This window comes from Plodia interpunctella, chromosome 13 (assembly GCF_027563975.2).
Source record: "Plodia interpunctella isolate USDA-ARS_2022_Savannah chromosome 13, ilPloInte3.2, whole genome shotgun sequence".
NCBI classification, from domain to species: Eukaryota; Metazoa; Arthropoda; class Insecta; order Lepidoptera; family Pyralidae; genus Plodia; species Plodia interpunctella.
In genome coordinates, this window is record NC_071306.1 from 7,528,657 (window position 1) to 7,546,417 (window position 17,761).

The 17,761-nt window shown below is 36.1% G+C and overlaps 2 protein-coding genes across 9 annotated transcripts in view; one reads left to right on the forward strand and one right to left on the reverse strand.

The window, feature by feature from the left end:
- Hip1 (Huntingtin interacting protein 1) overlaps positions 1 to 17,761 on the reverse strand; it is a 30,868-nt gene that overhangs the window by 6,192 nt on the left and 6,915 nt on the right. For 4 of the 8 annotated variants that reach the window (XM_053753923.1, XM_053753925.1, XM_053753927.2 and 1 more), the window contains 19 exons: positions 15,724 to 15,826; positions 10,980 to 11,090; positions 10,530 to 10,682; positions 10,086 to 10,243; positions 9,441 to 9,502; positions 9,040 to 9,217; positions 8,020 to 8,140; positions 7,527 to 7,634; positions 6,788 to 6,909; positions 6,339 to 6,435; positions 6,151 to 6,214; positions 5,718 to 5,827; positions 5,410 to 5,510; positions 4,671 to 5,079; positions 3,323 to 4,417; positions 2,879 to 3,241; positions 1,503 to 1,565; positions 919 to 1,006; positions 285 to 439 (listed from right to left, as the gene is read on the reverse strand). In XM_053753923.1, the coding sequence (XP_053609898.1) occupies positions 285 to 439; positions 919 to 1,006; positions 1,503 to 1,565; positions 2,879 to 3,241; positions 3,323 to 4,417; positions 4,671 to 5,079; positions 5,410 to 5,510; positions 5,718 to 5,827; positions 6,151 to 6,214; positions 6,339 to 6,435; positions 6,788 to 6,909; positions 7,527 to 7,634; positions 8,020 to 8,140; positions 9,040 to 9,217; positions 9,441 to 9,502; positions 10,086 to 10,243; positions 10,530 to 10,682; positions 10,980 to 11,090; positions 15,724 to 15,756 (3,591 nt within the window). In that variant the 5' untranslated portion in view covers positions 15,757 to 15,826. The remainder of the gene's footprint in view (positions 1 to 284; positions 440 to 918; positions 1,007 to 1,502; positions 1,566 to 2,878; positions 3,242 to 3,322; positions 4,418 to 4,670; positions 5,080 to 5,409; positions 5,511 to 5,717; positions 5,828 to 6,150; positions 6,215 to 6,338; positions 6,436 to 6,787; positions 6,910 to 7,526; positions 7,635 to 8,019; positions 8,141 to 9,039; positions 9,218 to 9,440; positions 9,503 to 10,085; positions 10,244 to 10,529; positions 10,683 to 10,979; positions 11,091 to 15,723; positions 15,827 to 17,761) is intronic. The other 4 variants (XM_053753922.1, XM_053753928.1, XM_053753929.1 and 1 more) reach the window with 4 other exon arrangements.
- On the forward strand, positions 12,919 to 15,054 carry LOC128674926 (uncharacterized). Its single transcript, XM_053753932.2, has 2 exons — positions 12,919 to 13,238; positions 13,655 to 15,054. Exons 1-2 carry the CDS (start codon positions 13,109 to 13,111, stop codon positions 14,215 to 14,217), a joined length of 693 nt encoding a protein of 230 aa, XP_053609907.1. The 5' UTR covers positions 12,919 to 13,108; the 3' UTR covers positions 14,218 to 15,054.

The window sequence follows — 17,761 nt, forward strand, 5'->3', positions numbered from 1 at the left end:
ACGTAATAACCACGACCCTCAGCAGAAGAAGAAGCGACCCGTACTGGCTTCGCTGGGATCAAACCATAAAAAGCCTATGTTACTCCCGAACGTTTCATCTATCTCTGTGCCAAATTTCATTAAAATCGGTCCAGTAGCTTTTGACTTTATTTATTACAAAACAAAAATACAAATCTGTTCTCCTTATAATATTAGTCATACACACTAATATTATAAGGATCGCAATCAACACTGATCTGGAAATTCTATTATTATACAAATCTATAAAGGAAGCGGTAGGGAACCTGAGCTAGCGTGGCGAGGTCGCCGAGCGCCTGCGCCGCCGCGGCGGCCGCCGCGCTGTTGGACTCGTGCGCGTCGGCGCGCTCCAGCGACGCCAGCGCTTCATCCGTCACCTCCACGGCTGCTGCGCTTGCGCATTTTACTATATTCGCACGTTCTAAACGAAAAAAACAAAGGTTATATTTATATAAAAATTATATTGCATAAAATTAAACTAGTGTGACATTGTTACAATGTCATTTGGTAAGGTAATTTTTTGATAATTATATTTTATAGTGCTTTGTCTTTAGGACGTGTTTGCTTTGTGTATATGGTTTAAATGTGTTGCATAATATCGGCGAGAACCTGTTATTAGCTTTATTGTGATCTATTGTTTTTTGTATACGTGTGAATCACGACGCTGGTTTTTCGCGGATGCCAAAGATAATAAATAGACTTAACGCCACATGGCACACTACCAGTCAACAATTATACAGCAAGATAAGATTTATTACAAAACAACAATGTACGAATTAGGGAAAATATAGGGCGTAAACCCATCTCTGTGCTAGATGGATATATACATTGAATGTAAAATAGTTTCGTTTTTTCGTTTGGAGACACGAAATCCTAAAAAATATACAAAATTGAACTCACGCAACTCAAGCTGCCTTTGCGCGTCTTCCAACTGTTTCTTCAGGATGCTGACATCTGCTTCCAGCACCGAATTGTGCTGTAGTAAGTCCTGCGATCAGGTGTCAAAGGTAAAATATCGACATTTTTTCAATATTATTGTGTAATATTTATACCGCGAATACATATACTATTTTAACACATTAAGACAAATACCACACATATGTAGTCTGGCTGCGACCACGATAAATGTGATGCCACCCAGGATGTTACAAAATGTTAGATATCACTTGTTGTCTTTGTCACACTTTTAAGTAACATTCTGATTTAACAAATTTGCATAAAAAGGTATAAAAAATTGTGTAAATAAAAGTGTTGACATTACCATGAACGAACATGTCCATGCACCAATCGAATCTTCCAAATGGTAAGGTTTATTTTTATCGCTGATTCCGGGCTTTGCGGTTTCACAGCCCTGAATGTGGCCAGGAACACGCGACGATGAGAGGGAGTGGGAGTACGAATATAAACTTAAAATGTTCCGTTACTGTACTAAAAGGCGGTGTAAATTGCGCATACTAAACTATATAGCTATATTGTACCCTCACCTGCAATTCACATTCGATGCTCATCCGCTTGCTCTCGGTGTGTTCGAGTCGTGCTTCCATCAGCTATAGTCATTCCAATAGTCAAGAAGAAGCGGCCATGCCAACAGGGGAAGATAGAAAAACATGCATTAAACTCATACCGCTGAAGTCGGAAGCAATTGCAGTATTTAGAACGTAGCCGCGCGAAACAACACCGCTCCCACCCGGCAAAAATATGTTCATTGAAATGTGAGCTTTAGAGCGTCCGCTGTAGACATATTTTACAATGACAACAAATTAGCAGACAGCTAGCTGTCTACTCGCTTACTGTTCTCGTGTTGTCAATGTAAAGTATGTCAACCGAGGACGCATTAAAGCTCACATTAAAGAACGTTACATCGTGCATGGGAGTGGAGCGGTATAAGTTGGCTATGGCTTTATTTGCAAGTATTTAACACGAGCAAGCACGTGCATCTATGTACATACTAAACTGTATCTATCAGTGCAGCCAATTCGCTCATTGCTGGGGTCGTGAATAATAAACATCGAGTCAAGTAAAGAGGTATGGTTCGGTTTTGTATGACGTAGTCTCTGTCATTCTATTCGAGCGATTTATTGTTTTCTAATCGAGCGAGGGATGATGCTTTACAAAGCATAAATAACTTAACTAGACAATTACCTCTTACTTAGGTCGATATGTATTCTTAATGAAGAGTTCTTGTTCAGCATCTTTGCACACTTTAGTGGTTTGTGCAGAAAAAAAAATTCTGATAAAACAAAAAAATGGTTTGCCACAAAAGTGATGTGCTAATCAAATGAGATATTTTTATTCATGCTCCTATATTGAAAATAAATAGTTGTTCAAAAATTTAACTCCGCATGCTTGCTCATATTAATAAATCGAATATCACTGCCTGAAGGAAAGATAGATTACAAAAATATAGAAGAAAACAGAAAATCTCTACTGAAAATAAGTTACTACGAGAAATACTTGCAAAATAATCAATACAGCTAACGAACACAAAGTTGGACAATACACGCATGTAGTGAAAAATGCAACTACTGATCTAATAAATAATGACATAAAATTGAAATGTAGATTTATATTGTAATACGTAGTTGTAAAAAGAAATACTGAATTATTATGTTTTAATGATTTCGTTTTACTTTTGAATACAATATATTGCATTATATGACTGTTTTATTACTGGTCCAAATTTGACCACTATTTCAACTCGGAAAAAAGAAGATTCCATGACCAAGTTTTAGATAACAGAATGGACACATGAGCAATGTTGAAAATCAATGTAAAGATGAACGGCACAAACACACCTCCACCAGATTAATGACGTGAACATATTGGACGCACAACCACTGTGAACATTAGTATGCCCCACCTGGCTGTTTTTGTCTTTCTCAGATAACATGACTTCAATATCTTCCTTCTCTTTCAGCTTCGTATTCACAATGCTTTCTAATTCAGCTTTTAATTGAACCAAATTATCGTTTAGATTACTTATAATGTTATCCTTTTCATTGATTTGCTGAGTGAAATCACTCTCTCTCGCTTCTATTTTTTTCTCCATTGATTGTATATCGCCGTCTTTGTCCATTTTTATCTGTTGACATTCCCCTTTCAATGCTTCAATTTCTTTATTTAAGTTATCTATAACCGCGTCCTGTTCTCGCTGTGCATCATTTTGCTCGGTTAGTAAATGGCCATGTTTTTCTTCAAATTCCTTTAATTTACTTTCGTATACCTAGCAAAGATATTCGTTAATTACATTGGGTTAGTAAATAAACAACACAACATAGACACATACATAATAAAATCAACAAACCGATTGCTGTGAAGCGAAGTCGCTGATAATTTTGTCTTTTGCTAAAAGTAACTCTGACTTTTCTTGAGATAATTTCTTTACTTCTTCATCGAGATTTCTCAGTTCTTGATTTTTCAAAGCTATGTTCTCATCGTTACGTCGGACAAACATGGCATGTTCTTCTTCTAAACTGAATAACTCATTTTTGCCAATTTCCAACTCCGCTTGCGTTTCGTTCAATTCGTCTTGTAGTTTTTCTACATCTTCAGTTAGTTTCTTCACTTCAACATTTAATGTTATTACTTGTTCATCCTTGGTTTCAATCATACCTTTCAGATTATTAATGAGTTCGTCTTTACATTCGACAATATTTTCAATTTTATTTTTTAGAATTGTAATTTCATAATTATATTCTTTTTCTGCCTTTTCAAACTCCAATTTTCGAGTTTCCTCAAGTGATGTTGTTTCTTTCAATTGTGAAATAAGATTTTCAATTTCTTGACTTTGGCTAGCTAATTTCCCTTCAAGATCACTAATCGTTTTCAATAAATATTCACTTTTCGACTTATGCTCATTTCCCAATTCTGTATTCTCCTCCAACAATTTACGTAATTCTAAAACTTCACTTTGCTTTTCTTCAAGATTGGAATTAATTTTTACGAAACGACTATCATTTTCTTCCAATAATTTACGCAACTCTGAAATTTCATTTTGCTTTTCTACGATTTCATCATTAAGTTTAGTTTGAATACTGTCATAAGCTGTGTGGTTATTTTTTATCGTTTCTTCCAATTTAGTTTTATAATCCTCAACAACATCTGTTAATTGAGCTACTTTTTCTTCAAGATTTGTAATAGTTTCAGTCTTTTCTTTAAGGCTGTTTTCATATAATTCTTTATTACTCTCCAATTCGCTTTCTAATATTTCGAGATTTTGTAATGCTTCTTTTATTTCGTTTTCTTTTGTATCGAGAGTATCCTCGAATTCACGTTTCTGGGATTTCAGTTCTTCATTGACTTTGTCATATTTTACTACAAAATCGGAATCAGTACTAATGAGTTTTTGTTGCAAATTCTCTAACTCTTCATGCAATTTGTTCATGCAAGCCATCTGTTCCTAATAAAACACCGAAGCATTATGTACAGCAAGTTATTTACAATCTACATAATGTTTGAATGAGGTTTGTTAATATTTAAAGACTAAATTAATAAGACGAATTATAAAAGAAAAAAACATGCAAAATGACCATAATTTTATCAGAAATTACATGTTGCAGATCAATTATTTGGCCAAATACTCGAATATACACAAATGCCTACGCGTATATACATCATGCAAATTAGACATACATCTAACATATATTACGTACCTCTTTTTCTTGCTGATACCGCTGCGTCAGATCCGCAACTTCCTTCAGTACCGCTTCTTTCTCTTCAACAACCTTTTTATATTCATTACCACTCTTTTCCCTTAGGCCTACTAATTCTTCCTTAACTTTAATCAATTCCCCTTCTCTTTCTTCCTTTTCCTTAGTAATAGCTTCTAAATTATCTTTTGTTTCTTTCAATTCGTTAGTAACTAAAATTAATTTTTCACTTTGTTCAGCGGTTGCTGTTTTATGTTCTATCTCTAACGCCTCTATCGAAGCTTTTAAATTTTCTAATTCTACTTCTTTATGTCTAGACTGTTCTATCTCAGAACGGAGATTTGATATTTCCGTTTTGTATGCTTCTATCTCTTCGCTAGATGAGGCACTTTGCTGGAGCAATTCCACGTCCCTAAGTAATAATAACGATTAATAAAAGAACAGCATAGATTTAGATAGACAATTGTTTCATAGTTAAACAAACTGGCTCTATTTCATCTAGTTTTTCCCGAAGGTTGACTGATAAAGAATGCTATAAGCATTAAGTTTTGTAGCAAATTCAAATCCAAGTTTGAATAAATAGAGTACACAGGAATTCGGCGCACTATTTTAGGCTCATAACTTTTAAGGATGTTTTTTAAGTCGGAGCGCGCGACTGCCTATTATATGAAAATCAATTTATTCAATTGCTACAACTAGAAAGGGGGAAATATATACAAGACATAATAGCTAATCAACTTACTTCTGCCTATCGTTGAGCTGTTGCTGTAGCGCCAGTTTAGCACTCTCATGCTGTGCTGTCGCCGCACGTAAACTGGCAGCCATTTTGTCTACTTCCGCTTTCTACGAAGAAATGGCAATTTGTTATTATTGTACAGATGCCGATTAATTTATGTCATCGTTTTGTTCAATGTAATTTTAAATCTCAAAATACACTTACATTGCTTTACAGGTCTTTCAATAAAAATATGTACGTACATTTGCGTGATTTACAAATAATCCTCAAAATAATTAATGGTCCTTCGAACCGGATAAACTAACGATTCGTACCTGTCTGATCAACGTGATGTGTTCTTCTCTCAACTGCGTGTACGCTCCTTTTAACTTCTGGAATTTTTCGTCTGTCACTTTGGCCTTTTGTTCGGTTTCCGTCAATTTCTCTGTTAAATGCAAATTCATTAAATATTACATGTGCGCTGGCAAATGATTTTCCATATTTAGAAAACGGCAACAGATTTTTATATATGCATTGTGGTGTTGTAACATTAATGTTACAACACCACAAACGGATATATCCACGTGACAGCTTTTATTGCACCATGAAAAAAAAGAACAGCTCCGCAGTTTAGTAGTACATATACGAATAGTCTTATGTACAATTGCAGTAATATCGTGAAAGCAATTTATTACAAACATATTATAATACATTTCTACTCATTTCACAAGAAATTATATACATAAATAAGCTTATAGAAATACTTACGTTGCATTTCAGGTGTTTGCGCGGATAGAACTTCAGCTTTCTGTCGCTCTTCTTCTAATTCTGTCTGCAAATTAATTGTCCAATATTTAGTATACAATACTTACTTCAACTGAGGCCAGTACCAATCTTATCGGAATACAACTAAATATAGCGATTGTCTTAATTGTTTTATGTTTTCTTTATCATACCTTGACACTCCGCAGTTGCGTTTCCAACTGCGTACAGTGTTCTCGCATCGACCCCAACATTGTGTTACGTTCTTGGACCATTTGCGTTCTTTCTGACCTGAAAACAAATGCTATTTATCAGTTTAATTGCATGATTTTTTTTACTCTACTTTAGGAAAGCATACGGGATATTTTTCATAAAGAAATAACTACGGGAGCCGAGTTAGTGGGCGCAGGTCATAATTTACAATAGACTCTTTCATTACATTAAGCGTCGCAGGCCAGAGTCCATACTTAGCGTCGACTTTTTCCTACACTTTCTCCTCCCCCTTCCTTATCATGTTGACCCTTTCCTACATTTTTTCTCGCACTTTTTCTTAACGTGTCGCCTCTTTCCTACATTTTATTCTGCCCTTTTTCTTCTTAATGTGTCAAATCAGATTTGCGAAGATTAATAAGACCCTTATTACCTGATTCTCTTGAGCTCATTCTGCAGATGTTCAATAAGCTTGTCCCTCTCTACAATAGGGTCGGGTTGCGGCGACGGCGTCGCGCGGGCTTCGAATGTGTCCAGCTGATCGGGGGTCGTTGCCTAAAGGAAAGATAATATCGATAAAATAATAATAAATATTTATTTACCCAGGTTAAATAGAAACGTGTGTGAGTTGCATTTAGACTAACAGATAAAACCGTTCCTATCTTTTGGATATTCGTAGTGTTAATATATATATTTAATAATAAAGCCCTTAGTTTTTAAAAAGACAATAGCAGCTTAGCATGTAATTTTATGTAATTTTAATTATGACATTAATGTTGTCAAATAAACAATTTTTTTTTCTATCTTTCAGCACGTCTCGGCTTCGCTCGGATAAATCTTCCTCTTGAACCACTCTATCTATTTTTAAAAGCCGCATTAAAATATGTTGCATAGTTTTTAACATCTATGCATACATACAGGGGCACACACCGGTAAGTTACTATGTTATATACTATGTAGTGAAGAATAATAATTACTTTATTATCACGTGTGTAGGTTGCTTTAAAACTAATAAAACAATAATACAAGACCCATTCTATTACAATCTTGTGGTCTTCTAGAAGAAAGGGAGCTCCTTCTACCTTTACTTCTATGTAGTATCATGTCGTATCGAGAAAGTACAGTCATTAGCACCTTCTTTTTTCACCATTGGTATATAAAGCGTGACCAACCTGGCTGATGGTATCGGAGGTGTCGATGAGGGAGCCCACGGCGTCCACTTCGTCGGGCGCGGGCTCCGGTATGGACACCACGGGCGCCACGTAAGTACCGAAATCGCTCTGTGTAAACATAATGTATCGTTTATATAATTAGCAAAGACGTTGGTTCAAATCTAAGAGAGACAGAGATAGTTTTAAATCTGTGTTTTACATGTTTTTGTAATAAAGTTAAATAAATAGGAAAGGGATATGTAGAAACATGGGGTTTCTACTTATCCCTTTCAAACATATATCTCTCTCTTTCTCATCTGAGTGTGTTTATATTCATGGTTATATAACATACCACGTAACGTATATTCTCCAAATAAAAAAAAAGTATAGCTGAATTGGTGGTGAAAATAAAGCCCAGAAAATGTTTGCCAAGTCTTCAAAAATTCAGATAAATTTATTAGCAATTGGCGAAATTTAACTCAAATTATAAAATAACCAAGATACAATCACTCACTTGTTGCAAAAAGTTCGGAGGGTTAGATGGCAACACGGGCAACGTCAGGAGGTTCCTGTAGTACTGGAGGCTGCTGGCGTGCTTGTAGAACGAGCTCAGCTTCTTGAACTGCTGGCGGAATCTGACCAAAATATTTATATATTTATCACTTGCCATATGCTTGACATCCACAAATAATGGTCTTATCATAAAATACAGCTAGTGATGTAGGGTGTGAGTATTCACGAGAAAAAAAGCGAAAGTGTCCTCATCGACTCCCATATAATTCATAAGTTGTCTAACATCCATGATACACATAGAACATAATCGGTTAAAATCGTAGAAGGTAAAAGCTCGTCCAGTCATACCTGTCCACTAATAATCTTGTAAGACTGGGCCAATCTGCATAATTTCACTACCTTTTATTTATGTTTAGAAAACTAAAAAAGTACATTAAACAAACTACAAATTATGCAACACTAGATAATCGAAAGTATAATAGTTTTCATTGTATACAGCTGCCACAAATTACCATAATGAGATCAAAACTTTTGTCGCAACTTATGTAAATGGAAAATTATTATACTATCTATCAAATAAAAAAGTTTATTTACTCCACAACAAAATGGCTTCAAATAATTATATGGCAGATAAATTATGACTAAAGAACATACCCGACATAATTTTGTGGAAATCTGGTACACTAGATGTTAGAAAAACTTGTTGCAACTCACGAACTCCGTTCGGGGTGAAAAATGTTACAATATGACATTGTGACTAATAGCGGTTGTATCCCGTATATAATAAAATCCAATATCTAGTGTAGCATAATCCTTATACTTACATATTATAAATCAAAGTCCTCTACCGCGTCTGTCTGTCTGTTCGCGATAAATCAAAAACTACTGCACGGATTTCCATGCGGTTTTCACCAATATATAGTGTGGTTCCTGTATAATTTATTATGTTTTTATTCGAGCGAAGCCGGGACCGGCCGCCGGTCTCCTATAAATCGATAAAAATGCGATGATGAGTAATGACCTCTCCCGGTGTCCCAGCAGCGTGTCGGCGGGCAGAGCGGCGTGCAGCCGGAACAGCAGCCGCACGTTGCAGTCGTAGATGTGCGACGAGTCCTGCGCGCACGGGATCAGTGCGGCCAGCCGGCACTGCCCACTGGCCGTCATAGAGTTCGCTCGCGCATTGCCCAGGCTGTCGAATACTGAAATTGTTACGCTTCATTTACTTATGTCATGTGTGTAACATTTCTGTATCGGTAAATACGAAATATTAGTATATGTATAAGTTAAATACGAATAAATGTTAATAGTATATGAGGCTTACGGGGCTTATGGGGCTAACTCAATGTGTGTGATTTGTCCATGTATATTATGCTTTTAATTTAAATTAAAAAGAATTAAATTATATTGATAAATCTGATTTACCTGCGGCTTGTAATGTCAATATTTCATCCATATAGTCGAACAGCTCTACGCAAAGTTGGAAACTGAAACCAATAAATCAATGTGTTGGAATGCATTTAAATACAAAATTTATTGCACGGCAGTTAGTTATTAACACTTTCGCTCTTCGATACTTAAAATAAATTTAAATTAAAAACATTTATTTAGAAATTATACCTTCACAGGCACTTTTTCTCGTCAATTTTTATATTTATAGTTATTTCTCACAAGCTACAAAGTACTGGCATTTCGGAACGACCACTGCTGAGAAGAAATGCCGAAAGAAACTCATTTGAACAATGTTGGTCCCTATCATGCCAGAAGGGCTTACCATTATTGTTTCTTACAATATTTTTTTCTAATAATATATAAAAGTACATAACGTACATAGTCAAAACATATTAAAACAGGTTATACTGGGTATATATAATAAGATTAACTGTTATATTATTATCTGTTACATACTGCTATAGAAGTAGTATGCATCCGCGAAAGTATAAAGACCGCACACTAAATTCGTAACGCGAGCTCGTGCAGATTTTTATACTAAATTGTGGCTGGCTGCGTGTATACAGTCGGTGTGCATCGGCCTTTATCAGGTAAAAGTCCCAGGTGTAGGGTACGTACTAGTTGTTGACATCGTTTTCAGCGATCGCGTCCAGCTCGTCGGCGGTAAGCTGCATGTTGCCCGGGAAGCGAGGGTTTCTCGCGTGGAACTTCAGTTTGCAGACCAGCAGGTTACAGTACAGGTTCACTAGCTTGCCGTAGCCTTCTCGGAGGTGCACCTGCATTTAATATAAGACGACGCTAGAATTGTAAGCAATGTAGGAAATTTTCAGATAATTTCAATGAAACCAACTATCCACTAAATTAATATGAATAAAATAAGCGAATGTGGAAACTACATCAAAACTCCAAACAATTCATCAAATACTTGCTGTATTTGTTGAATTGTTTGGAGTATACATATATGTTGTTAAATGTTGCAGTAACATTTAAAATTGGTGCCGGAACACCAACTTTTAACAGTTGTGGGTCACGTGACAGAACTAGCCAATGAGAGTCACTCACCCACAGCCTGGCCAAATTCTCGATCATGCTGATATGTCTCTGTGAGTCATCGAGGCAGGCGGGGTGCCCCTCGCGCAACAGTTTGTGGGTCACGTGACAGAACTTCCATGCCACGATGCGGTTCTCCTGCAGCGGCAGACGGATCGCCACCATCTGTATAAACGATACAAGATATAATTAAACGATGGGTGACTTTGTGGGACAATTGGTAGTGTTACGAATTTTGTCACGTCACTTTTGAAAATTATATTCCTAGTAAGATATAATTATCTACGTATCTAGATGTTGATTATTGTTATTTAGGTATGTATAGTTTCCAGTTATGTTATTGCACAATATGTGACTTGGTATAATTGCTAACACTAGGAAATTCGTGTGACGTAACTTTATGGATAGTTCCCATAACCAATAACATTCACAATAATATATAAAATCACAAAGTGGTGTTACCCAATAGGTGACGGCGCTCTGCTCCCGAAACGTGCCAATGATCGCGCTCCGGACATGTTTCTCTTTCACGGGGGTCTCCACGGAATTAATCGCCTTCTGGATGGCTAGTGTCTGAAATAATAATACAAATAGATTTCAGCTTCAACAAGACATTTACAACGTGCACAATTACAGGGTCACGCGGAATAAAATAATTAAAATTGTGTAGATCCGGGACAAAAAGAAATTAAATACTGAAAGCCATTTTCTATTTATTTATTTTTGTTTGAATCTACATGCTTTAATCTATAAACCTTATCCGATGGTCTGACTATAAGCGGTTCCCACGATAAATGGCACTATAATTAGTCATACATAAGTAGTTTAAAAGCAATCCGCGAAAAATTGCGACATTTACAAGATAAACAATAACCTAAAACTCCTTTTTTTGGGCAATCGCGTAAAATTAGTCATTTGGTCAAGCAAGCCTCACACGTGTATGGTACACATCAACATGTCCATATTCACTGCAAAGTCGTTGCTATTAACAGGCGATTACAGCTAAATAGATATCCAAGCAGGGTAACCAGACATGCGGTCGACTGTACGCGACAATGTACATCAATTTAAGCAAAGTCGTTGCAAATTCGTCACTATTGCTGTTGCATAGAGTATTAAACAAGGTCATTTGAGGTGTGGTTGATTGTACATCTAATAGAGTATGTGCTTTGTTTAATTACTGCACTATTAATATTCATTAGGTACACTTACGTTTTATGCTCGGTGATCGTTATAATAAAATTTTAAACACATTTGTACTTTTGAATTAAAACATATGAAACATATACATAATGTACCTTTACATATGCAAAGAATAGAGGAATACAAATAAATATATATTAAGCTTGTTTTTCATAATGTTTGCTTTATCTAATCGGGCCACTGGGGACAGAGGAAATTCATATTGTTATCCTACTATCCTATTAATATTATAAACGCGGTTTGTGAGGATGCATGTGTGTTGTGTATATATGTATGTTTGTTACTCTTTCACGCAAAACCTACTGGACCGATTGTTCTAAAATCGGGTACATTGGTAGAATATAACATGGAATAACACACAGGTAACCCGAAACTCCCACGGGAGCGTAGCCCTGAAGCGCAGCTAGTATTTAACAAATAAGAAAGTATATCTAGTCACGCTTTCAAGAGTGCCTACACCGCTGGGCCAATTTTGATGACATTTGCGTGAAGCAGACCCTTAGTAATATACTACATGAACCCAGAGGCCTTTAGAACGTAAATATACAAAGCAAATCCGATCCCACACGCCAGGTGGTTTCGCAAACTGTTTGCACCTGGTGTTGTTTTGATCGTGCTTAATATACTGGAATACATCATCGGCTTCCTTTCATTCGTAAGTGGGATAGACAGGTACTTGATAATATGAAATATGCATCAAAAACTCATCTGTGTTACAAAACTATGTAAACTTAATATTCGTATTAAATATTCGCGGTAAATATTTCTTTCTATGCAAAATTTCATCAAAATCGGACCTGCATTCAGGGTCTTGATTTTCGCCAAATTTAATCTTGGAAAATTAGTACACCTTCGCATAATGTCATCATGATGACATATTGCGCATGTCGCGTTTTGCGTCAAGATCAATTATGAGCACATCATACAAATAAACTTAGAAAATCGCAGACAAACAAAACTAATGTGAAAGGAGGACACAATGCCGGGCATGAATGGCATTGTAAAAGTTTGAATGTATGGAAACTGTGTGAAGCATGCAGTAAAGGCTCGCGTAAACAATAACATAATTATTATTTTTTTAAGTTTTATTTTAACCCAACGCTCGTTACAAAACAATAAAAGCGAGAATGTGTCACTAATTGTGTATTGTTTCTGTTGTATCATTACTGAATACTAATTAAGTAAAAATAATACGAAGCATTGAAACAGTGGGTCAATAACAAAGCCTCCCGCGATAGGAGCATGGGTTATCCAGGGGGCCCGGACACCCCCTGCCTAGCTTGTATCGAGGCTCAGCGACGCGCGCCTATCTACCGGCCCCCTTCCTAGCTGCCTCGCTAGTACCCAAGCGACTACCTCGCTGTTCAGACGCGATATCAGTAAAAACAATGGACGACACATTAATCGCAGCTGTGTACAGACGGGAGCCATTATGGGATCCGGCCCATAAGCTACACAGACACGTAAATGTACTAAAGAGCTTGTGGGAAGAAGTGGCCGAGGAAACTGGCAGAGATGGTGAGTTGTTTACGACCGTACTCAATGTCAAAGGCGATGTTATCATTATACCTATGTATAGGTATATGCATAGTTCGAGTACGTAATATTTAAGGAAAATACCAATCAGAAATGTAACATTCCCAGAATGAAGTGATGTTACTGTTTGGTTTTGTTTTGCTTCGACGACTAGTGTAGATGATTTAATGACAGTTTTACCAAAATATGTGTTATTGACGTAAGACACAAAAAGCAAATAAATACAAAAGGTATGACGTGCATTCTTACACAAAATACAGTAAATCACAGCATACATAAAAACACAGAATCGAAACTCTAAAATCACATCCCAATAACTTGCTTCCTTTTCTCCTAGGAGGTGAAAAAAATCATTGAAGGCGTCATCTACAAAATGAATCAAACTTACTTTGTTACAGTCAAAACCATAAAGACGCGCTGGAAGAACCTAAGAGCGTACTACGTCAAAGAGTGCCAGAAGATGCCCAAGGGCATACCTAAAACCGGCATCAAAATGGATAACACGGCCAGCTCGTGGCAATACTTCAATGCCCTGACCTTTCTCGGATCAACATTATCTAGTATAGAAAAACACGTGGTTGACGACAACACTGACGATAGCAACTCCACCTCTGTAGTAGATGTCGACGACTCTTTCGACGCATATCAGGAACAGCTATACCCCATAGTCAACATTGAATCGGGCTACGAATATCGTGCACCATCTCCGTCGTGTAAAAGACTTCGGACGTCTAATAACGAGCCAATAGATGTACAAAAGGATGACCTGGAGAGGACGAAAATAGAATTGCTTCAACAAGACGCGGTTAGGAGAAATAATGACGATCTACTGTTCTTTGAGAGTCTTTTGCCTTATGTGAGGGATATTCCTTTAGTGCGCAAACTTAGACTCAGATCTGCTATACAAGATTTAATTACTAAGGAACTTGAAGAACTTGCGAAAAGCAATGGCAATGGATAATATTAGTATAAGTATCTATAAATTGTTATAATAATTATTATTAAACTTTCGATATTAACATATTAAATTTGTGTATGACTTTGCGGCTGATACTATTGCGCGAATTACGTAAGGAGTGCCAAATTTTACGTTAATTTACACCAATGTCATTTCACGGCTGTTTATCGCGAAAATTAAAATATAGAGGATTGAAAGCATTTGCTTCAAATATAGTAACTAACTAGCTGCGGCCCGGAGCTTCTCTCCCGTGGGAATTTCGGGATAAAAAGTACTCTATGTTTAATTTCAGGTTATTTTCTACCCGTGTGCCAAATTTCATAACAATGGGTAACGTATACTATCTAGTAGATAGTGCTTGAAGAGAAAAAAAAAACAAACAAACTTACTTTCGCATTTATAATATTAGTTGGGATATAACGGCTTAATAAGCTTAATGGCCTTACTTGCATTTTAATTTAATTAGCAGCGGTTGCTTAATTATACCAGATAGTTCTTTGATTTGAAACCGCTTTGGACAGCAAACATCATTCCTGTTTTGTGTTTTAAATGCTTAGTTAGTTTTTGAATAATCATATTATTTTTTACCGCAATCACAACTTTCATTGTATAAAATAAAACGTATACTGATTCAGTTTCATTTTTACCGAATATAAAAAACGCGTTCGCCAAAGACACAGTAAAATAATGCGATCCCCATGTCTGGTTCTTATTTGGATGCAGTATAAGTTTTAGTAAAATATATAACTTTATTGAAATAGAACCTTCGAAAAATAGGTGTTCACAGAGTAGTAGTAATAGGAGGAAAAAAGCATTAAATTATTTCAAAAAACCGTGTTCCCGTAGGAAAATCCCGCGGTGTAAGACTATAGTAAATATCTCAAAATAACATTTCCACGATCGAATGCACTTGCAGCAATCTCAATGTATGCACCTAATTTGAATTGTATATTTCGCACGTCATACCATAGCATTATAAAACTGGCTGTGCAATGTGATTAATATCGCGTATTATGAATAACATTAGCACAAAATGCGCAAGGCCGACAGCGCAAAACGTACAAAAAGTGGTCGGAACAAAAACATGCGATGTTTTAAGTTTTAACGTAACACGCTCCGTGAGATTGGCCGAATTTGCAACTGTTGGAACAGTGAATTTATTTAAATGTAACATATTTTGTTGATTGAACTGCATATGAGTCATACCTTACATACTGAATATTCATCATATGACTCGACTGATGCGTCGAACAGTTCATATAAAAGCATTAATTACTAGAGGGATCATATAATAAGTTGTCCAATAAATCAAATGGTCACAATATCATATTAGGTTAGACGTCTTTTTTATGCGACTGCCCAAAAAAGGAGGGTTGTGTTTCTAGGGTATGCGAGTTCGATTGAGTGCCAAATTTAGCTTATGTAAGGTGTTCTTCCTTAGATTTCTTACTTTATCCTGGGTATGAAGTCCAAAATTACATTTTTTTTGTAATTTATAAAGCTGCTCACCTGCTGGTAGAAGCGTTTATTGTTGGGGTTCATAGCGTTTCGTTAGTGCTGTACGTAGTCGGCATGCATTAGTTAGTGCGGTGTTGTGTCCCGCCTCTTAGTGCTGTTAGTGAGAAAATAATCCGTTTTAGCGCCATGCAAACAATTAGGCATCAGTTATATAATGATATTTAAAAAAAGCATACATGAAAAAAAAGTATTTTTTTTGTTAAACAACATTTAAAAAATATAAATCATTAAACTAACATAGAGCCTAATTGAATAAACTATATCGCTTGTTCATAATTAATTTGAAGCGAAGTGAAGTGAATAGTTAGTGAATTTATAGCCTCACATCTAATTATAACTTTTAGTCTGAGAGATCTTAGTGCATATGTTAGAGCGAACTAATGTCTAAGTTAATATATTCGTAATATATAAATTTTATAAGATAGATAAGTAATAAGCAACTTAGACATAATAATATCTAATTTATATGAAACGTAGGTGGCGCCCCCACTAATAGGCCAAAAGATCCGTGTAGGCGGCGTTGCTATTTATTCAGGATAGGATAAATCACCAATTATAATAGCTAGCTAGCTTGGCTTTCCAAATATGGGACGTATTACCTGAAACAATAAAAAAAAGTTGAAATATGAAAATCCAATAAAATTAACCAGTATTTATGTAGCAAAAAATGACCTAAATAAATGAGTACCTACACAAATGCTGGTCTACTTTAAGCCGATTTAAAAGAATATGGCTTCAGTCCAGGCAGTAAATATTCATTAGCTGAAATCCAAGTCAAACTAGCGACTGAACTCAAAGTTCATAAGAGAATGGCAAAAGTAATTATAGGGTTCTCAATAAAAATATTTTTTGTTATTAAAGTTTGTGGATGAAAATAAATATCCATACATTCATTATTTATTATTTAATTCTAGACATCCTAATGTTTCGGATGTTTATTCACATAGTCACTGCAATACTAAATCAAATCCATTTCTTCGACTCCCGCATTGGCGCTGTGATTACAGTCTATATTAGGATGCACTTTACCAGATTGCATCCCGCTACAGTACGCATGGGACAAACTCACGCCGGATGAAACTGTAACGTCTTTTTTATTAACGCAGCAGAGCAAGTAATAAATCCATCTGGTGTTTGGGAAATAACACCACGGTTGATACTTCCTGGTTGAGTAACAGCTCTGTCATAAACCTAAAAATGGACACCGATCTCTACCGGGAAGACATCTATATATTGAATTAGATTGGATTCATTGAAAATTACATAATTATAAAAAGAGCCTCCCTGTCGCGTGTGTCTGTATGAACACGATAAACTCAAAAACTACCGGTAAGATATAGATAATGCCAAACTGCCAAGACCAATAGATAGTGTGATTTCTGATTTGTACTTTGATGATGATTGATGCTTTATTATGGTCATCTATTATGGTTTTACTTTATTTTTATTCTGGTCTTTGGTGCTTTTGGCAATGACCAACAAATACAAAACTAAACCTAGTCTTCTATTTGTTTGTTGTTCCTTGTATTTGCCAAAAGCAAGTATTCCCGCAGTGTACCTATAGCCTAGTGCTAGCGCGACAATCGCACAGCACAATGATTTCATTTCCCAACCACATTGTTCATTGTGGGCTTTATTATATTATGTCTTTGTGATCTCTGTTGCCATTGTGCGCTGTTACACGGGTGTCCCGGTGTGAAAACCGCGGAAAGTGATTGTCTATTCAGCTAAGCTTTACAATATAATACATAGTTGTACTAAATTGAGTATGTTTACTTAGTAATTACGGGACCGCGAAAAAACGGACGCCTAGCTGTGGTTTGATATAGGCTAAAAATTATGATGATGACTAGTAAACTTATCCAATTTCGTTCAAATATGTTGTATATTTCTCTCTCAAATGAGCGCATATCGCGGTGTCTTGAGACTACATGATGAGTGCGTGGAAAATTTGTAAAACGCGTTACCTCGTTTCTTTTAATTTGACCAATGTATTTACAATTACAGGCTTTAATTTTGCTCCAGTCTA